The sequence below is a fragment of the Ruditapes philippinarum genome, unplaced genomic scaffold (assembly GCF_026571515.1).
Source record: "Ruditapes philippinarum isolate M1 unplaced genomic scaffold, ASM2657151v2 ctg2111_1_1_1_1, whole genome shotgun sequence".
NCBI lineage: Eukaryota > Metazoa > Mollusca > Bivalvia > Venerida > Veneridae > Ruditapes > Ruditapes philippinarum.
The window spans coordinates 126,210-149,166 of NW_026859386.1; the positions used below are offsets into that span (position 1 = coordinate 126,210).

The 22,957-nt window shown below is 31.8% G+C and overlaps 1 protein-coding gene across 8 annotated transcripts in view; it reads right to left on the reverse strand.

The window, feature by feature from the left end:
- Window positions 1-1,015: 1,015 nt before the first annotated feature.
- LOC132756321 (cytosolic carboxypeptidase-like protein 5) overlaps window positions 1,016-22,957 on the reverse strand; it is a 40,794-nt gene continuing 18,852 nt past the window's right edge. For 2 of the 8 annotated variants that reach the window (XM_060747360.1, XM_060747357.1), the window contains exons 13-18: window positions 22,332-22,663; window positions 21,839-22,068; window positions 20,936-20,965; window positions 17,289-17,349; window positions 8,056-8,158; window positions 1,016-5,568 (exon numbers count right to left, since the gene is read on the reverse strand). In XM_060747360.1, coding sequence (XP_060603343.1) covers window positions 5,449-5,568; window positions 8,056-8,158; window positions 17,289-17,349; window positions 20,936-20,965; window positions 21,839-22,068; window positions 22,332-22,663 — 876 coding nt within the window. In that variant the 3' untranslated portion in view covers window positions 1,016-5,448. Of the gene's footprint in view, window positions 5,569-8,055; window positions 8,159-16,913; window positions 17,350-20,935; window positions 20,966-21,838; window positions 22,069-22,331; window positions 22,664-22,957 lie in introns of those variants that run through there. The other 6 variants (XM_060747358.1, XM_060747359.1, XM_060747361.1 and 3 more) reach the window with 6 other exon arrangements.

Consider the following 22,957-nt stretch of genomic DNA (forward strand, 5'->3'; position numbering starts at 1 on the left):
AGACATCCATTAGAACATGTTTCATGCTAAATATCTTAGCTCTAGCACTTTGGGTTCTTTAAAAGAAGATTTTTTAAGTTTTTACTATATGCATATAGGGAAAATCAATGACCCCCTGGGGCGGGGCCAATTTTGACCCTAGGGCTTTTATTCGAACAAACTAAGTAGACACCCATAAGAAGATGTTTCATGCCAAATATCTAAGCTCTAGCTCTTTGGGTTCTTTAAAAGAAATTTTTTTAAGTTTTAACTATATGCATATAGGTAAAATCAAAGACCCCCTCGGGCGGGGCCAATTTTGACCCTAGGGCTTTTATTTGAACAAACTTGGTAGACATCCATTAGAACATGTTTCATGCCAAATATCTAAGCTCTAGCTCTTTGGGTTTTTTAGAAGAAGATTTTTTAAGTTTTTACTATATGCATATAGGGAAAATCAATGACCCCCTGGGGCGGGGCCAATTTTGACCCTAGGGCTTTTATTCGAACAAACTTGGTAGACACCCATAAGAAGATGTTTCATGCCAAATATCTAAGCTCTAGCTCTTTGGGTTTTTTAGAAGAAATTTTTTTAAGTTTTTACTATATGCATATAGGTAAAATCAAAGACCCCCTGGGGCGGGGCCAATTTTGACCCTAGGGCTTTTATTTGAACAAACTTGGTAGACATCCATTAGAACATGTTTCATGCCAAATATCTAAGCTCTAGCTCTTTGGGTTTTTTAGAAGAAGATTTTTTAAGTTTTTACTATATGCATATAGGGAAAATCAATGACCCCCTGGGGCGGAGCCAATTTTGACCCCAGGGCTTTTATTTGAACAAACTTGGTAGACACCCATAAGAAGATGTTTCATGCTAAATATCTTAGCTCTAGCACTTTGGATTCTTTAAAAGAAATTTTTTTAAGTTTTTACTATATGCATATAGGTAAATTCAAAGACCCCCTGGGGCGGGGCCAATTTTGACCCTAGGGCTTTTATTTGAACAAACTTGGTAGACATCCATTAGAACATGTTTCATGCCAAATATCTAAGCTCTAGCTCTTTGGGTTTTTTAGAAGAAGATTTTTTAAGTTTTTACTATATGCATATAGGGAAAATCAATGACCCCCTGGGGCGGGGCCAATTTTGACCCCAGGGCTTTTATTTGAACAAACTTGGTAGACATCCATTAGAACATGTTTCATGCTAAATATCTTAGCTCTAGCACTTTGGGTTCTTTAAAAGAAGATTTTTTAAGTTTTTACTATATGCATATAGGAAAAATCAATGACCCCCTGGGGCGGGGCCAATTTTGACACCAGGACTTTTCTTTGAACAAACTTGGTAGACACTTACTAGAAGATGTTTCATGCCAAATATCTAAGCTCTAGCTCTTTGGGTTTGTTAGAAGAAGATGTTTAAAGTTTTTTCTTTTGGTTGCCATGGCAACCAGAGTTCTGCATGGAATTAAATTCTTTGAACAATTTTTAAAGGTGACCACCAAAGGAACATTCCTGTGAAGTTTGGATGAAATTGGCTTGTTGGTTTATGAGGAGATGTCATTTAAAGCAAAAGTTTACAGACGGACGGACGGACGACGGACGGACGCCGGACGAAAAGCGATCACAAAAGCTCACCCTGTCACTTTGTGACAGGTGAGCTAATAAAAGCACTGATTCATAATGTTCACTGTTAATAACAAATATGTTCACTGTTTTGATACAATGGTCTATGTTAAAGTACAATGTATTATATTTATAACTAAAATGTACACTCTTTCTATAATTATGTTCACTTTTTTATGTTCACTTTTCTATTTAATGTTCACTGTTACAGTATGATAATTATATCTTGCATGTTCACTGTTTTTATATAATGTTCACTATTTCAGTATGATAATTATATCTTGCATGTTCACTGTTCAATATAATGTTTAATGTTACAGTATATATGTATGATAGATATTAACTTTCCTATTTAATGTTCACTGTTACAGTATATAAGTACCGTACATGTTCACTGTTCTATATAATGTTAACTGTTACAGTATACTATAAACTGTGTGTTATATAGTCCACAGATATGTGCAATATTCTCTACTACAACAGCAGTGTGTTCACTGTCACTATGTTTTAATGAAATACATGAAGTATGATAAAAACATGTTTATTTTGTTCACTGTTTAATATGACAATTATTGCTTTTTTTCAAAATAAGACTTTCAGTTTCTGATCTTCAAGTAGTTAAGTTATCTATCACTGGTGCTAGAATAACAATTCTAACCGGCAACTTTAGTTAACAAGATGTTATAAAGAAGAAGATAACATATAAAATGAACATTATCAACATTGTATAAACACAACATTTCACTCAATTGTTAGTTTGTTAACAATCACATTACCTAATAAACTAAAGACCAGACTAAAAAATACCTACAAGTATTTTAGAAAAAACATTAAGAAATTTCTGTAAACTGATGAAAACTATCAGTTTCTCATACTAAAAACATTCATCATCTAGATAATACATTAAATTATAATATTTATTTATAGGTATGTGTAACTCACAACAACTTTCTATATGTGAACATGTGATTACAAATATTTCTACAACTAGTTATCAACTCTCTACAGTCAATTTTCTATACTTCTACTTCAAGAAATAACTTATTGTCTTTATTTTTCTATACAGTATATATCATAGAACATTATTATGGCAAGAAAATTTATATTTCATACAAACATTAATGAACATCTCGCTAGGAAACTCCAGACATATTTGAGCTGTGTCATGACAAAATCAACATAGTCCGTTTGCGACCAGCATGGATCCAGACCAGCCTGCGCATCCGCGCAGTCTGATCAGGATCCACAAACCCTATTACAAGTAGAGAAACTGATAACGAACAGCATGGATCCTTATCAGACTGCGCGGATGCTGGTCGCAAACCCATTATGTTGGCTTTGTCGTGACGTGGCTCAATTTTATTTAATAAACTTTAATTATAACCACCCCTACAACCTTCTATAATAAATCATTACTGTTCCAGAAACATGTCATTAGGAAAAAAAAACAACACAACAGCAAAATATTGGAAGACAAAAATATCATATATGATTATATCATCATAATACAATAGGGGTGTCACGTTTAAATGGGTTCAGTCAGTTTATAACCAAAAACAGGTTTGAAAATTTAATAACCAAAAAACTGAACTCGTATAAGACCAACAGATTAAGAAATTTAAGATTAATTTTTAACATAACTTTTGTTTCTTTATGACAAGATATGACATTGTGTTTGAATCTCAAATGTACTTTTTCTAATTTTTCTGATTGCAGGCTATCTTATCTTATCAGTTTCTCAATAATCAGATGTTATGTAATTGTTTTTAAGTATAACAAAATACAACAAAAATGTATTATCTTACAATAAAAAAAGAACAAAGTTAAAAATTAAAATCAAAGATTTTTTTTTGTATGGTCCTTTAAATGTTTAACACAGTTATTAAGTTGCCGTTTCAACGGTTGGCATTTTGCTAATTGTGACACCCCTATAATACAATACCGAACATATAACCTGATATTGGTGTTATACTAATGTATATGAAGATATTTTATCACCTATCACAGCAGTTTTATCTTAATACAATGTACAGTATAACCCGTAATCTCTCTGCTTATTAAGAGAAATCAAAACCAACTGTCAACATAGTTCACATTAAGGTGTGACCATCCTAATGCATTACCTCTGCTTTGAAGAGTATTCAAGGATGGTCATACCTTAAAATATGTGTCCATATACAGAAAAAATCATGCCCTATAAGAAATGTAAGATCAAAGATCAATTTTTACTTTATAGAAAAAACTAATCAATGAACTAGATACAAATAGATCAAACCTTCAATTCTTAAAAAAAATTCAACCTGTCTAAAAATATATGTCAGATCTTATATCTGTATCTTATAAAATAAAAAAACAACAATAAATACAAGACATTCCTATAAATTATGTTAAAATTCACAATAAAACTTTATTCTTAACTCATTGTATCCCAATATTATTATTTTTCTCCATAGGATGACCTTAACCTACTGCAAACAAGGGTGGGACAACAATTATCATAAACACTCTAGTGTGATTTTAACAGTGACAATAGTTAACACAATATTTCTACAACACTAACTCAACACTTATACAATATGTAATATAAATGTATGGTAAAACAAGACAATTTATCTAGTATAAAAATGCTGAAGGAATTGTAGCAAATTTTAGATAATGCTTATAAAGAAAACAGAACTGGTAAAACCATCAAATTGTCACAAAAAACAATAACGATTTGCCTTGAGTACATGTATGATGTAATGCCTTTATAATATGTGTATAAATACCTAAACACCATTATTAAATGATAACATTGTTAAAAGATATAAAATGATACCATTTGTCTTTAAAAAAAAGATCTTAAAAGCTGACATTAACATTAAATTGCAGTTTTAACTATTTTTTAAATTGCAGTAATGCTTATAAAATGCTTATATTGATATAGAAGGGATTTAAATGTAATTAATACATCTGAATATTTTTAAAATCAAATATCTGTACTGTCCCTTATTAACTGATACATGTTTTTTCAACACACATGTGACATATAAGTTGCCATTTTTGGTTTCGTATTGAGTCAAACTCACACTGTAGAGTCAATTTCAAGCTTTACTGGTGTTTTGTTTGGTTTAATGGCGCACAGTTTAGGTCATATGGTGCTGAAAATTTACTGGTGGAGGAAGGGGAAGAGAGCAGAAGCACTTATCTATGCATTATTTTAGGCACAAAGGAGGAGAAACCATGACAATCCATAAGCTAGCTGGGCAGCTTTATCAGCAATGAGAAGCAAGAGGCATGAAGTCAATAGTTATACATAACTTGCTTAACTGTGTAGAAACAAAACCATCAAATGTGAAAATCATAACCATTAAGTTTTCTTAATCAAAATCTACAACAAAATATAGATGCATGCCGATTAATATATGACCAGCAGCTTTCATTAGATCAAATGATAAATGGTAGGGACTACAGTAGAGACATTGATCTCATTGTTATGTTTATACAAGCCGTACCAATAGAGTTTAAAATGGTTTAAGTAATTCATTTACTAACACAATCAATTACCTATACATGTATATACTTAACAAAAATGCTGCATGAATACCTTTTAATACTTTCGCCTTAAATCAGTCAAAATTGTTCATTAGAGGTAAAGATTTGACAATTTTTTTCTCAAATTTATCTTTCACTTATCCAGTGATGATTAATTTGAAATGATCTTTAACAAAACAAAACCTGGTTTAAACAGGATCACTTTGTTTTTAAGTTAAATAAATACACTAAAAGCTAACAATTGAATACTGTAACTCTTAAGGTCACTTATAACTGTTGCTGTTTATACATTGTTGAACTGCATTCATCAGTAATCTACCCAAAATATGTTCAGTTTATTAGGATTGATATTTGTGGGTCTTGGTGGTGGTCGAAGATTTCCAGCTTGACGTAAATATGTCTCTAGATTTACCAAACCTGAGCTACCCTGTAATATATGTAAATAATATCTTATAACCTGGAGATGTATAAAAATATTAGTGAATTTATTAAGAAAATAACACCAATCCTTTAATATAAATCTTTTTTTAGGTAAAAGGCATGTTTCTGTAAAGCAAATCAATTATAATAAGATTAAACAAATTGCATTAAACCAATTACAAGTAAAAGAGAACAAACAAGAGCTGTCGGTAGGACAGCAACGCTCGACTATTCTTAGTGCTTGATAGTAAAAAAAATGCTTGATAGAGTTACCTCCTCCTGTTTACAGGTTGGGGTCATGATGGTGAACAAGTGTGCAAAGTTTCAAAGCCATATGTCAATGGACTTTGAAAATATTTGAACTATTACAAAAACTTTAACGTAAATTCTAAGTCGAAAAAGGGGCTTAATTCTGTCAAAATGCTTGATAGAGTTACCTCCTACTGTTTACAGATTGGGGTCATGATGTTGAACAAGTGTGCAAAGTTTCAAAGCCATATGTCAATGGACTTTGAAAATATTTGAACTATCACAAAAACTTTAACGTAAATTCTAAGTCGAAAAAGGGGCATAATTCTGTCAAAATGCTTTATAGAGTTACCTCCTCCTGTCTACAGGTTCGGGTCATGATGGTGAACAAGTGTGCAAAGTTTCAAAGCCATATGTCAATGGACTTTGAAAATATTTGAACTATTACAAAAACTTTAACGTAAATTCTAAGTCAAACAAGAGCTGTCGGTAGGACAGCAACGCTCGACTATTCTTAGTGCTTGATAGTAAAAAAGATGCTTGATACAGTTACCTCCTCCTGTTTACAGGTTGGGGTCATGATGGTGAACAAGTGTGCAAAGTTTCAAAGCCATATGTCAATGGACTTTGAAAATATTTGAACTATTACAAAAACTTTAACGTAAATTCTAAGTCGATAAAGGGGCATAATTCTGTCAAAATGCTTGATAGAGTTACTTCCTCCTGTTTACAGGTTGGGGTCATGATGTTGAACAAGTGTGCAAAGTTTCAAAGCCATATGTCAATGGACTTTGAAAATATTTGAACTATTACAAAAACTTTAACGTAAATTCTAAGTCGAAAAAGGGGCATAATTCTGTCAAAATGCTTGATAGAGTTACCTCCTCCTGTTTACAGGTTGGGGTCATGATGTTGAACAAGTGTGCAAAGTTTCAAAGCCATATGTCAATGGACTTTGAAAATATTTGAACTATTACAAAAACTTTAACGTAAATTCTAAGTCAAAAAAGGGGCATAATTCTGTCAAAATACTTGATAGAGTTACCTCCTCTTGTCTACAAGTTGGGGTCATGATGGTGAACAAGTGTGCAAAGTTTCAAAGCCATATGTCAATGGACTTTGAAAATATTTGAACTATTACAAAAACTTTAACGTAAATTCTAAGTCGAAAAAGGGGCATAATTCTGTCAAAATGCTTGATAGAGTTACCTCCTCTTGTCTACAGGTTGGGGTCATGATGGTGAACAAGTGTGCAAAGTTTCAAAGCCATATGTCAATGGACTTTGAAAATATTTGAACTATTACAAAAACTTTAACGTAAATTCTAAGTCGAAAAAGGGGCATAATTCTGTCAAAATGCTTGATAGAGTTACCTCCTCCTGTCTACAGGTTGGGGTCATGATGGTGAACAAGTGTGCAAAGTTTCAAAGCCATATGTCAATGGACTTTGAAAATATTTGAACTATTACAGAAACTTTAACGTAAATTCTAAGTCGAAAAAGGGGCATAATTCTGTCAAAATGCTTGATAGAGTTACCTCCTCCTGTCTACAGGTTGGGGTCATGATGGTGAACAAGTGTGCAAAGTTTCAAAGCCATATGTCAATGGACTTTGAAAATATTTGAACTATTACAAAAACTTTAACATAAGTGGTTACGCCGACGCCGACGCCGACGCTCGGGTGACTGCAATAGCTCTACTTATTCTTATCGAATAGTCGAGCTAAAAAGGGGCATAATTCTGTCAAAATGCTTGATAGAGTTACCTCCTCCTGTCTACAGGTTGGGGTCATGATGGTGAACAAGTGTGCAAAGTTTCAAAGCCATATGTCAATGGACTTTGAAAATATTTGAACTATTACAAAAACTTTAACGTAAATTCTAAGTCGAAAAAGGGGCATAATTCTGTCAAAATGCTTGATAGAGTTACCTCCTCCTGTCTACAGGTTGGGGTCATGATGGTGAACAAGTGTGCAAAGTTTCAAAGCCATATGTCAATGGACTTTGAAAATATTTGAACTATTACAAAAACTTTAACATAAGTGGTTACGCCGACGCCGACGCCGACGCTCGGGTGACTGCAATAGCTCTACTTATTCTTATCGAATAGTCGAGCTAAAAAGGAAGTGTAACATTAAAGTCATTATGAGGACAGCTTCCAATTTCTTCCAAAAGACCAGGTGGTAATTTATAATGATTTGAGACTTTTGTTCTAATATTTTAGGTACAAGAAGTAAAATATTTACTCTGTTTGATTGTGGTGCCTGTCTGTAAGTTGTTGCTGTTGATGATGCCGATAACTGTCCATGTGATCGCGGAACTGTCCCGTCGCCGATATTGGTGGCGTGTCTATAATACACAAAATATCTCACCGTGACCAAGTGTACAAACCAGTAATTATATAAATATTTAATAAATTTTATTCAATATTAAAGGGTTACATGTAAAGTTAAGATTTAAAATTTTATTTTCAAGATTCATCAAAAGTTTTTATGAGAGCTTCTTAATCGGTTCAATTAAACAACTACAATGTTACTTTAGTAAACTAAGTATCATATAATAATGTGACATGTAATCTTTGTTTCTATAATAAAATGTGAAATGAAAATTGTATATATAAAGAGACCTCTCAATGTATAAACATTTATCAACAGATCTTACTTAATTGTGCAACTCAAGAATTCTGGGTTATGTAAATTCAATACTTTGAAAAATTGGAATGTACATGCAAAACTAATACATGTATATTATTATATCATCTGAAATATTACTAAGATATAAATTATAGTAAAGGTGATCATTATATGACAGAAATAAGCAGTTATTACCTCACTAGTACTAAAATGATAACAATTTAGTCCTTCAGATTTACAGTTGTTTTCATTTATATATGTTTTAAATATTAATTGGCATCAAAACAATTAAATTATCAACAAAGTTGAGCATAGAACATGAACTGTCACCACTGATTAAAGAACATATTTTTCCTATAACTTAAACAATACAGTAGCTAATTCCACTGTAAATTCTTACCTATTACAACAAGTTATCATGTAAATGTAATATGTGTAAATTAATTTGTTAAATGAATGAGAAAATGCAACACTTAGCAATTTGCAAATCATGAAACTTAGTATGCATTTTGATTAAGAACAAATAACTTAGAAAATATGTTTTGAATATCATACAAATACATATAATTACATAGTATAATAATTTTATTGTAAATTGTTAAAGGATAATAACTAGATATGAAGTATTAAAAGATGATTATAATTCATCATCTTTAACATTTCCCATGCAAATGTACTGGATTAAAAATTATGTCATCTTAAATCTACATTAATCTACATTCCTGTATACCATATAATCTACATACATGTAACTATGTATAATGTAGTCAGTCATCATCTTACCATAGAACTAACATTTACCCAAGAAAAAAGTTTATAAACCTAATCAGTAAAACATATCAGTGCAACAAAATCATGTAGATTACTCTGACATTGTATTGAGTTAGAAGTGAAGGCAAAATGGCCTTCCACTTGCTGGATGTGTATAGTGAAATCACATTGGTCTTTCATTATGGCCATTAAACTCTCAAAGTGTTAAAAAAATACATTTTGTTATAAATTACTAGTAGACACACAGTGTTACAGTGTTGATGGAATTGACTTAATTTATCATTCTGTAAGATGATAAAACCTAAAAGCTACCAGGTTAAAATTCTAATGTGATACTCTTAAGTATATAAGTTAAACACATAGGTTTGCATGTAACAGTAAAAATATTATCTAAGGAAAATACTGTTACCTGAGGCTTTAGCAAGATTTACAGTATTTTTGCAAGGAGTGATATTTTTGTTGTTACTCACAAACCAGTGTGTCATTTATTTTATTACCCCCGAACAAATACTTCATTGGGACACTGTTTCTATACTAGGTTCTTATTTTTCACCTTTTTACTGTGAAAAAGTACTGTTACCTATGTAACAGTACAAAATTTTTAATCACATGGTACACTTGAATTAACAAGAGAATACTGGAAATCAATATTACAAAAATAGTGAGGGGTTATAATGTTATATCATTAACTAAGTCCTTCACACGAGCTGTTGTGACTAATTTAAAACACCTTCTACAAAATACATTATTCTCTACATGTAAAAAGCAATAGCTGATAAGGTAGGAAAATGAAAATAAATGCCCATATTAATTCATTTGGTGGGGAATCTAAATGGTTTTTACTATTTCAAGATATAATCAACCAAAATCTACATTGTTTATTTCTTGAAATATACATACTCAGTCGGAATCGATATGGCACTGGAAAAAAATAATATTTCTTCATCACCTATACATGAGTGAACTAGTAAAATTCATTAATAAAACTTTCTGGCAGAATGTTTAGAAAAACCTCTGTGTATAAGATAAAACCAATGTTGAGTAACCAGGTCAAATTGATCAAGTTTATGTTGAGAAGAAACCTGAGGAAATTTAAGTCTTTCAAACTATAACTACATCATTTAATGTTTTACTCTTTTATTCCTTATGTTTGATTCAATTCTGACTGTCAGATCTTCCTAATCAAGTGTTTCACAAAAATGTTATGTTACTTGAGAACTGATATTTCATCAGATTGGTTTAATTCCTTTTTTCACTAAATATCCTAAATTCATTTTTCCACAACAAATTGTCTTAATCATAATTTCTGACCTTTTTCCTTTTTTTGGTCTAATCATTATCCAGCTCAAATTACTGCTGAAAGAAGAGTTTCAGAGACGTTCATTTAGTTCTGGGTCCTCAATAAATCATTACAGAATGTTACAGTAAGTCCCAAACATGTGTTCATATGTGACATTAAGTTTCTTAAAAAAGAATCAAAGTAATAACAAGGGAAATTTTATGTCTATTACAAGAACTAATGTAGGATTTATAAGTTGTAGCATGAGATATACATGTAACACATAAGATGTTCAATATCTATATTACAGTTTTACATCCCGGAGACAAGTTCAGTACACTAGAGAACTGTTACTAATTTTATATAGAACTAAATCTTTAATTATCAGGACAAAAACCAGACAAATACAGTGACAACTGCCTTATACAAATCCCAGTTTGATGATAACATCTCCTCCCCCCCCCCCGCCCCGCTAAGAAAACATTACACTGTAACATATGATGCTCCATTCAAATATCACAAAATACTAAACAATTAGATAAATTCACTATCAAACAGACACTGGTCACTGATTTTCTCTCAAATGTTTGTATAATTTTAAGCTTAAAACTAGAACTATCACTAAATGTGATTAATACCCCCACAAGACTGCTTCCGAAATGTCAGGATGTTACTAGTAACAGACTACCTTGTAAAAGAATTGAAATATAGAGTTATGGTTGTGGGCAATTAAAGATAGTTGTTGTTCTTATATGTTGCATTTCCTTTCAATGTGGTTAGCCATTGATGAAGTTTAATTGAATTACTCTGTAATAAGTCCAGAAAGACAAAGAAAAGGAACAAAGGGTAATAACTCTATAAATACTGAAGATAGAGTTATAGTTCTTGTGCACTGCACTTCCTTTTATTGTGCTTGACCATTGTATGAAGTTGTTTTGAATTCCAACCAGTACATTTTAAGTTATGCTCCTGACAAGGAAAAGTATCAAAGGGCAGTAACTCTGTATTTTGTCAAAATGGAGTTATGGCTCTTGTGCACTGCACTTCCTTTTAATGTCCTTGACAACTGTATGAAGTTGTATTGAATTTCAAACAGTAGTTTTCAAGTTATGCTCCGGACAAGGAAAAGTAACAAAGGGCAATAACTCTGAAATTAGTCAAGATGGAGTTATGGTTCTTGTGCACTGCACTTCCTCTCAATGTGCTTGACCATTGTATGAAGTTATATTGAATTCCAACCATTAGTCTTCAAGTTATGGTCCGGACAAAAAAGGCAATGGAAAAGTAACAAAGGGCAATAACTCTGTAATTACTTTAGATAGAGTTATGGTTCTTGTGCACTGCACTTCCCCTTATTGTGTTTGACAATTGTATGAAGTTGTTTTGAATTCCAACCAGTAGTTTTCAAGTTATGCCCCGGACAAGGAAAAGTAACAAAGGGCAATAACTCTGTAATTAGTCAAGATAGAGTTATGGTTCTTATGCACTGCACTTCCTCTCAATGTGCTTGACCATTATATGTAGTTATAGTGAATTCCAACCATTAGTCTTAAAGTTATGGTCCGGACAAAAAAATCAATGGAAAAGTAACAAAGGGCAATAACTCTGTAATTACTTTAGATAGAGTTATGGTTCTTGTGCACTGCACTTCCCCTTATTGTGTTTGACAATTGTATGAAGTTGTTTTGAATTCCAACCAGTAGTTTTCAAGTTATGCCCTGGACAAGGAAAAGTAACAAAGGGCAATAACTCTGTAATTAGTCAAGATAGAGTTATGGTTCTTATGCACTGCACTTCCTCTCAATGTGCTTGACCATTGTATGTAGTTATATTGAATTCAAACTATTAGTCTTCAAGTTATGGTCCGGACAAAAAAAAAGCATTGGAAAAGCAACAAAGGGCAATAACTCTGTAATTACTTTAGATAGAGTTATGGTTCTTGTGCACTGCACTTCCCCTTATTGTGTTTGACAATTGTATGAAGTTGTTTTGAATTCCAACCAGTAGTTTTCAAGTTATGCCCTGGACAAGGAAAAGTAACAAAGGGCAATAACTCTGTAATTAGTCAAGATAGAGTTATGGTTCTTGTGCACTGCACTTCCTCTCAATGTGCTTGACCATTGTATGTAGTTATATTGAATTCCAACCATTAGTCTTCAAGTTATGCTCCGGACAAGGAAAATGCAACGGACGTCTGGACCGACCGCCCGACCGACCGACCACCGGGTGACTCCTATATACCCCCCCAAACTTCGTTTTTGGGGGTATAATAAGGCCAGACTGTAGCCAAAATTCAGCCAAATATCCCTATCATGAAAGTACATATTTTTCCTAGTTTCATAAAAAGTTATTATTAGTTACATATTTATTGACAGAATTATTTTATAAAATCTTATTTAAAACTTATTCCATCATTTTTTTTTCTAAAATTCTATGATGTCTTTAAATTATCTTTTGCCTTCTTCACACTATACACATTAATGAGATTTAAAACAAAAGCTATCCGTACGACAGCACCCTTGACTATTCTGAGTGCTTGACAGTAAGACTAGAACTCCGCGAGTTGGATGTGTCGCCTTGTGAACAATGTAGTTTAGGAGAAATGGCCAGGACAAAAATGAAATATGAAAAATAACAAAGGGCAATAACAAAAAAAATAATAAGTGCAGAGCAGCATATCTGTGCACTGCACTTCTTATCAATAAGATCTATCATTCTATGATGTTTCAAGTCCATAGCTTTCATACTTGAGGAGAAATGACCAGGACAAAAATAAAGTAAGAAAATCAACAAAGGGCAATAACTCAAAAAATAAGAAATGCAGAGTATCAGTTCTTATGCACTGCACTTTTTCTTAATGAGATCTATCATCCTATGAAGTTTCAAGTCCATAACTTTTATACTTTCGGAGAAATGGCCTGGACAAAAATTAAAGTATGAAAATAAACAAAGGGCAATAACTCAAAAAATAAGAAATGCAGAGTACCTGTTCTTGTGCACTGCACTTCTTCTTAATGAGACCTATCATCCTATGAAGTTTCAAGTCCATGGCTTTTATACATTAGGAGAAATGGCCCGGACAAAAATAAAGTATGAAAATTAACAAAGGGCAATAACTCAAAAATTAGGAAGTGCAGAGTACCGGTTCTTGTGCACTGCACTTCTTCTTAATGAGATCTATCATCCTATGAAGTTTCAAGTCCATAGCTTTTTTAGTTCAAGAGAAATGGCCCGGACAAAATTAAAGTATGAAAATTAACAAAGGGCAATTAAACTCAAAAAATAAGAACTGCAGAGTACCGGTCCTTGTGCACTGCACTTCGGGTTATTGAAAGAAGCACGCATACCAAGTTTGAAGTCAATCAGACTTATAGTGACTGAGTTATGCTCCGGACAAGCTTTAGGGGACGCCGACAACGACGCTGACACAGACGCTGCCACCGACAAAAGTAACCCCTATATGTCACCTTTTCAAAGCGACACAAAAAGGAGCAAAACTCTATGAAAAGGAAACTTTGAGTTATGGGACCTATGCTCATCATGTTAGATAATCATAGAGAACATTTAAGTGTGAGAAGTGTTAACCTATTCCCTTTCTAGGAGATAACAACTTGCTGGCAAAGTGTGACACTGTGACACCTACACTGATGTCATGGCAAGTACTAAGATTCTCCATATTCTTCCAATAGTTGAGCTAAAAACCATTGTCACCATACAAAAACTGTTGAAAAAACTCTGTCCTTATACATACAATAATAATAGTCTGGAAATGTTTGTGGTAATGATTTAAGTAATGATTGAAGTGATAACTACAGGAATATTAGCCAAAGCACAAATCTCTCTTATGCAAACAAAGTCTGGTGATATAAAGATGACAGAAATAATGCAGCCACACGATGTGTCTATATTAAAATATAGTACAGCAATTAAAGCAATTAAAATATGAGCCGCGTCACAACAAAACCAACATAGTGCGTTTGCGACCAGCATGGATCCAGACCAGCCTGCGCATCCTCGCAGTCTGATCAGGATCCATGCTGTTCGCTTACCAACCCTATTACAAGTAGAGAAACTGATAGCAAACAGCATGAATCCTTATCAGACTGCGTGGATGCGCAGGCTGGTCTGGATCCATGCTGGTCGCAAACCCATTATGTTGGTTTTGTCATCGCGCGGCTCATATATTGACCATGTGACTAAATCATGTAAATATAGCTCAAATCATTCAAGTCACAATAAATAAATAAAGTTCCTATGTATATAATACACAATGTATATAATATATGTGTGAGTTGAGGATATAGTTATATATATACCTGTCCGAGTCAGCTGATATTATATGAAATAATTACAGTATTTATACAGTTAGTAATATATTGTATATACATAATTATATATTACAATATACACGGTGATAGGGCGATTACCACAACTTTTCCGCGCAACGTCAAAATATCTTACTTCTGTCCGAGACACCGTATATTTCTGTGGTACAAATGGACAGCAAGCCTGTAACCGAGACGAAAACAGCATATAATTTGCTCAAAACAAGGTAAAATCATCAGTTTTTCTTTTTCATCGAACGTGCCATTTAATTTGAAACTTATTTATCTTTACTACATGCAAAATGCTTCATTAATTAAGTCAGGATAGTGAAAACATTTAGGGCATACTGAAAAAAATCTTGCTTTGATTACGAAATATAACGTATTTCTAGTCCGTTCAGTTCATACAACTGGTCAAAATACAATATAAATATGTACATTATTGTCGTATGAACAAGTTACAATACATAAATAATTCGTTTTTTGTATATTTGGTATGATTTGTATGTTTCCAAGTGTGTATTTTAAGGCACCGCACAACTTTGTCAATCATAAGATTAGGGCACCGCATTATTCCTCCTTAAAATCACCGCATTTTTCTGTCTTTTTAGCACCGTTGATTTTTGATATTAATGTTTGCTTTCAGAAAAAGAATACGTTCAAACATATGTCTGAACAAGCCAAAGCAACGTGCGAAATTGGCAAAGCTGCAGATACTGCAGCAACTGGAGAGCGCCCAACTAAGTCTTCTGATATCAGCAGTACGCCAATGGATCAGCGCCTCCCTGTATTTCAGGACGATATGCGTAACGCACCACATAAGAAAAAGAATATGAAGTCAAACTTTCGCAAAAGATTGTTTAAAAAAAGCACATTGTTGGAGACGATGACTGAAGAGATTAAAGAAATATTGCCCGGGTTCCTGCAAAAACTACACCATGAAAATTTGTGTTATGACTTTTGCAACTTTATCAAATTAGTATGCAATAAGAAATTCCCATTAACAAATAGTTCATTCCTTTTGTTTCTCGATGTTGTTTGATGGTATAGTCTGCCAAGAACTTCAATCTTTCCATGTGGGGTTTATCAGTTTGAATAAGTTGGAAAAGGAAAAGACATCCTTATCTATATATAGATACCATTGCACTTATCTAACTGGTAGTATTAACACAGATCAGACCTTCAGAAATTTCCCATAACATAACGTATGATACAACAGCAACATAACATAACAGCAAGTTAACAATCTTTCATCAAACTTTCATCAAATAAAATTTATTATAAAACATATTTGTAAGATTATTGTATAATTCAAAAGAAGACGGTTCCAGTATTTATCGGTCTAACGGAAAAAGAATGCGGTGTTTGAATTCAGTGTTGTACGGTGCTCCAATATTCGGGTCAGTAGGCCTTTTTTCAACAAATATTCCCTGAAATTTACGATAGATACACACAATTTTGTATGGAACTTGAACTTAGGGTTAACCATAATAAATATACGAGCTCGTTAGGTCATAGAACAAAGACATCGTCGTTATAACACATGTTTTTGTGACAAGTACGAGTCATGTTGAGGTACACACAATCTTTTGTAAACACTATTTCTTCGAAGTATGTGTTTTTGTGTGAATTGTATTGTGCTAGATTAACAATAAATTGTCTCAAAAATTCGATGGAATACTTAAACAATTGGAATAATCTTGCAATGTCCAGCAGTAAGATATTTTGTAAGATATTACCTGGAATTTGGTTATCCCGCCATTAATATTTTGTCCAGAAATATACAGTGTCTCGGTCAGAAGGATGATATTTTGACGTTGCGCGGAAAAGTTGTGGTTATCGCCCTATCACCGTGATATAGTAAATATACATGGAATTATTACAGATTCTGCTCAAGCAAACAGCTTCAATACCTGATCCAAAGTAAAGATAAAAAACAACTTTGGAATAAAGAAACCTCTATATAAACCAGTAATAACATTTTACTGATATTTATATAACTGGAAATTCAAATAAAAAAAAAACATAACAAAATGTGTAACAATAGTTCTAATATTTTTGCAGTAAACATGTATAAACAAAGAACATGTCATTACTTTGAAGTCTGATGTAAGAGGTTTCTTTTACCACTGTTTAATATAGTCATTGCATGCCATGCTGAAAGATTAAATGTTAGCAAAAAAAACAGCATTATCAAAGTTTACATTATAATTTAACAATTCACTAAAGTTTTACTTCTAAGATGCATATAAAAAAACTACTGTTTAGTTCTACAAATTAAAACTAGATACAAATTGTTAGCTTACAAGATATATATTGAATTACTTTGGGTGAATTACTCATTATATTTTTGCTCAGATGTAACTTTGATTATGCCACCTTTAAACAAGAACAATAAGAAGCTGCAAAAGTTCAAAGGTCACCATTTCAGTAATGGTGAGGTCACATGACTTGAACATGTGACTTGTTACCTTGGTGATAGGGTCACAGCACTTCCTGCTACACCAACCCCAGTGATCAAAGTAAAGTCAACTGTTGCAACAAAGTACAAAATAGTTTAGCAGAGTCTTATCAAATACATTTGGGTATTCCTTAAAACCTTTTTTTTTAATAATTAAAGATATAAATACAATGTATTTCAACAAAACAAAGTTTTTCTTTTTCTTATAAGGCCTTGCAAAATAAGAATTAGAATTCAACTGCAATACCTTTACCATACTTATTTTTATAACTCTCAGAAAGAAAAATATCAAATCAATAATGTTTGCTTTAAACTTTTAACTTAAAATAATTCAAAATATTTATTGTTCTAGCTAATGTTTTAAGTAAACGTTTATTTTCAGAAATATAAATGCTTTTTTTAAATCAACGTTTACATCAGATGATATTACCGCACATTTATGTGTTATAATTACTGGCAACAAGATATTTCTCATATAAAATGCAACATTTATTACCTCATATATTTGTGGTTACCATGACAACTAACATCATCATTTCTATGTTTCTTATTTCTATGACAACTTAATCAAAATGTAATATCATATTTCTAATTTTGTATTTACATAACAAGTGGAATATTACAGTTAATCATTCATATTTCTAGACAGGCGAGAATGAAAGAGATATTAATGTGTTTTTAATGTGCTCAGATATCTCTTTATAAGTGTTAATAATTATATTTCTAGCAGCAAAGACAGAGTTAAACTTGTTATATATCAACAGATATCAAATATATGGTCAAGTATTAAATAGAAAGTAGTTCAACTAATTAGACTTGTCCAAGAGACATTGAGATAATTTTGGATCATTTGACAGCATAACAAAAGTCTGTAAATTGGGTCAAATCGTTCACGCAAAATTTATTAGGCTACATAGAAAGGTACTGTGCACGTACACATACAAAATGTATTTTTATAAGGTTTTCATGAAATAATTGACAAAACAAATTAATTTATAAATTTTTAGGTTTAGTTTGTGAACAGTATTATAGAAAGATTAATCTGAACAATATATCATCCTACCAACACCAATAATAACAACAAGAGCACCTGCATGTGGTAATTAATAATGTTCATTATGTTAAGGAAATAACTAAAAATATTAAATTCAACTAGTTGTCATGGTGATATGAATGTTAAGCACTCTGCATCTCAATGAGATAAATAGTATTGTGTTAATGTAAATATTCCAGATGTTGGTACACATACAAAATTTATTTTCCATGTGTTCAAAGGGACATAACTCTAGAAATACTGGTCACTTAGTTATGTCCCTTGTTCTACAAATATGCCTTCCATTAAGCAAATATGTTACGTCCCCATATGCAAGTATGTCATGTCCCCATAATATGCAAGTAATTGCCATGTCCCATACTCAAGTATGCAAAGATTGTGTACAATATCTATGATAATTCTAAAAAAAAGTATCAGTATCAAATCTTTACAAATATCTTGAGTTAAAGTGACTAGAGCTATCTTTGCTGTCCGCAGATTAAAAAATTTTGTATTAATTTCTTTAAAAAATAATTCCAAACTGTCTGTATCAAAGAAATATGTTGATATATTTCATTTTGAGTGAATGGTGCATTGTACCATTAAAAACCTACTTGATATAGCAGTATAATATTTTATTCTGTTTATATACAGTTTTTTATGCATATTAAATAACAGAGACTTTCTATGTAACAATGCTTTGTAGAGTTGACCATAAGAAATGAAAACAACATAACTTTACTGTTTTTAAATTCTACTTCATTAAATATAGGTCTATACCATTTAAAAATGAGTTTAACTCATAGAAATATAGCTTTTGGAATAATGCCAATTTGTCTTACATCTGTGCCATATCATGAAAATCAAGAATTCTGTGTTTATGTCTTGTTATATTTACTTATTTGAGTAATGCCCACCTGTCAGGAATGATCTTTTAACTGAGTATTCAATTGCAAATAAAAACTGTAAAGGTTAAACATTTTGTTTCTTACTTTATTGGTGGTGGAAAATACAATATTTCCCACTTAAATGGGGACAGAAATACAATAACAATGTGACACTGCTGTCACTAAGCAAGATCTTTTGGTTACAAAGAGTTAGTTCCCTTGCCATAATAAGTAAAGCAAATTAAGTACCGGTATATAAAAAGATAAGCTACATATAACATTGCTGTGTATAACATTTTTGTGACACAAGTCTATGATATAAGCAACAATGATCACACAATATTTCACCATCATAAACACCGCATTATTTAGGAGAACTGTTGAACATTCTCCATATATTAATTTGTTATTGCATTTTAAGACAGCTCTAAAATATGATATTTATAATATTTGCCAGATAAAAACACTAGATATATATATTTATAGTTAGAGGAAGCTGAATATTTATATCTGATTTACACAAGTAGCTGCTTCAACAATACCGGACATACATAAATCATGAATTGAAATTCATATAACTGACATTCAACATTTTATTTTCCTAACTGTATTAAAAATTGGCCTCACTTTATCAGGAATTTATACAAATATTTCTCAATTATCTTTTTTTCTTTTAAGACCTAAACTTAAACCAAAACAAAAACCATGATAAAAGAAGATTTTTTGCTCATTAAACTTTAACAACTCATATATCTCCAACTAATATGAAATTCATAAATAACAAAATACATTAATTATACAATATAAAAAATATGTTTTGTATGAAAGAAATTGGAAGTTTATATTCTATTGAAATAAATTCAAGAGAAATTGATATAACTGAGCCAGACGGGTAATATACACATTAAATTTCCCCGTTGGGTACCCAACGTTGTAAACAACATGCGCTGAGGTGATGCGCGTACGGTTCGATTTTACACGGTGTAAATTCCGATTTAAAAGCACTTTTTAACTGTCAAATGATAAATATTTACCAAAGTAAAGTAATGATACATATTCTCATCAGTATTGAAAACAAATATGACCTTGTGAAAGCTTGATATTAATTACAAAAAAGTGCGTTCAATAGACTACTCCTTTTCTCTTGTTTACATTCGTTAGGTACGGGGGAAAAATACGTTATGTATTTATGTGACGTCATGTTGTCATGAAGGGGTACCCTAAAGGGAATCTTATTTCGACGTTTCATTTTAAACAACTATTTTTTAAAAAATTGTCTAATCTCGGCAGGGGAAGGGTAATAAAATTATTATTTTGGTTTTGGAGTGATATAAAATTTTGGTTTTGGAGCCTAACGGCTCGGGTGATATAAAATCTTAGCAGGTAATATATCCACATATATCACTCCAAAACCAAAATAACATATATTATATCCTAAACTTAAGATAATATAGTTGATTTATAAGGCAGACACAGAGATGACAACTCAAACATTTCACCTTCAATTATCACATCATCAACATTAAATATACATGTATATGTTAAATTTTTCAACATTCTTTAGACTAACTTTTAGTAAATAACATAAGAGATCAGATTTAATATTTTCTATATACATGTGTAAATCAGACAATTAAATAAAGCCCTGTATAAATAGAAAATCTGCACTACAGATTTGTTAGAGAGACAAGTTAGAAAAGCTTAACATAAATAAAACAACTTTTGTAACATTTATACCTGGCACGGGCTTAAACAAGGGTCCTTGTACTATGAAATAAGTAAATAAATGATAAAATAGTAAAATATATTAATTGTTAGTTTTTCAAAATGCATGCTGGATAAAAAATAAAAAAAAAACATTTTTTTTTCATTCCCATAAAATGAACAGCAGACACTTTGTTATTAAGATTGGTTAAGTATTAAAGAAGTAACTTGATGGCTATAGCTGTTACTGCTCATCATTTATAGTATTATTTTTTATACTATAAAACATATCCATACTTTTTCTAACAAGCAAATTGTTTGTTCAGATATTTGAGACTATAGAAAACTGTTTTCTTTTGTGATTTCTTTGTAAGAAAGATCTTCAATAGAAAATCATTTTTCTCCAATTATAAAACAGATAATGAACTTGTGTGGAATATGTTTCAATTATATATAGATTATTAATTCATTATAAATACAATATAAAACAGGTTTCTATAGCTCGTTTAACATGCTCAATTCAAACTGCATGCTGTATAATAACTGTCATCTCATACAAAGATTATAGACAGCCTAGTGGTTGAAGTGATTTATTCTCAATAAGGAGCTCAATAATCCTATCAGTATAAATACAATGTTTTCTAAAGAGAACAATACCTTATATCTAGAAAACAAATATCTGTGTATGACATACTTTAACTGAAACCTATTATCAGGCCAGTCAAAACATGACTTATATAGACTTATGTTAATTTCTAGAGATTTATAATTCTACAAGTAATATTTACAGACAACAAGTGTTACTGTATAAGTTAACAGTAGGTGAACTAAATCATTCATGCTGAAGTGTTTAATTAATACAAACATATCATTTCACAGACTTCACACACAACATGCTAAAGGGAATAAATTACCACACAATGTGACATTTCTCACCTTGGCCTGTATCATCAGATGATGGTGAAGCCATGGAAACATTTTTTCTCGAGGATTTCTTTCTTTTTCTTTTTGATTTCCCGCCTTTATCTGCCTCACTTCCTGAATCTTGTGCTGGGCGTACAACAGAGCGGATATTACCACCACTGTTTTTACCAGAACTCGGAGATTGATTTGTTAAATTACGTCTCTTCAACATCGTGTATCTGCGACGCCTTTTCTGAGATTCTCTGTTTAATTGATATATTTTGTTAACGAACCAAATAGTAAAGTTGTTGATAATATAAAATTGTCAGTAATGTAACTACAATATCTAGATCTTTAAACTGCAGAATTCTAATCAACATTAACAATTTTTACATGTCTTGTCATGGTGTAACTGATAAAAAACATACAAAAAGTCTATAGAAATCATCTGTCCGATATAAGTATATTCAAATTACTCATACATTTAATATTATATAAATTACAAAAAATTAGAGTGACAACTCACGATTCATTGTTATTGACGTTCATGTTAGCTTCAATGGTTGTAGGTTTGGCCTGATGATGAGATAATGATGTAGCACTGGCTTTAGGTATATCAAGTATTTCTCTCCCAGACTGACCTACAGGCGTCAAACCTCTATATGTGGAAGGTGATTCTAAAGGTAATGTTCGTTCCATGCTAGCTTTGCGCATACCACCTGATTTAGGTGGGCGGACATTGCTGTGAACAGGAGTCCTTGGAGGCGGGATTTCTGAAGGAGATAGGTTCAGGAAATATCGACCTGTAGGAAGAGGTATACGACTATTTGGTCCTGGACCTTTCTTGGCCAAATTCATCTGCAATGAAAAATTATAATTTTCTATAATATAAAAATTAACCTTTCTACAACAAACAATACCATACTGTGCACATTTCTTCCATTCAAACCCTTTATTCACAATAATTTTGCCAAATTTTTCATCAATTAATAATCAAAGTTTGAAATTAGTAAAATGCTTCATTTATTAACAAGATAATTTTTAAAGATAAAAAGTTACTTTCAAACTGAATATCTACATTACCAAAACTATTTAGGAACTTAAAAACAATAAATATCGCTAAAAGCAATATATGCTCACAAAACCTACACA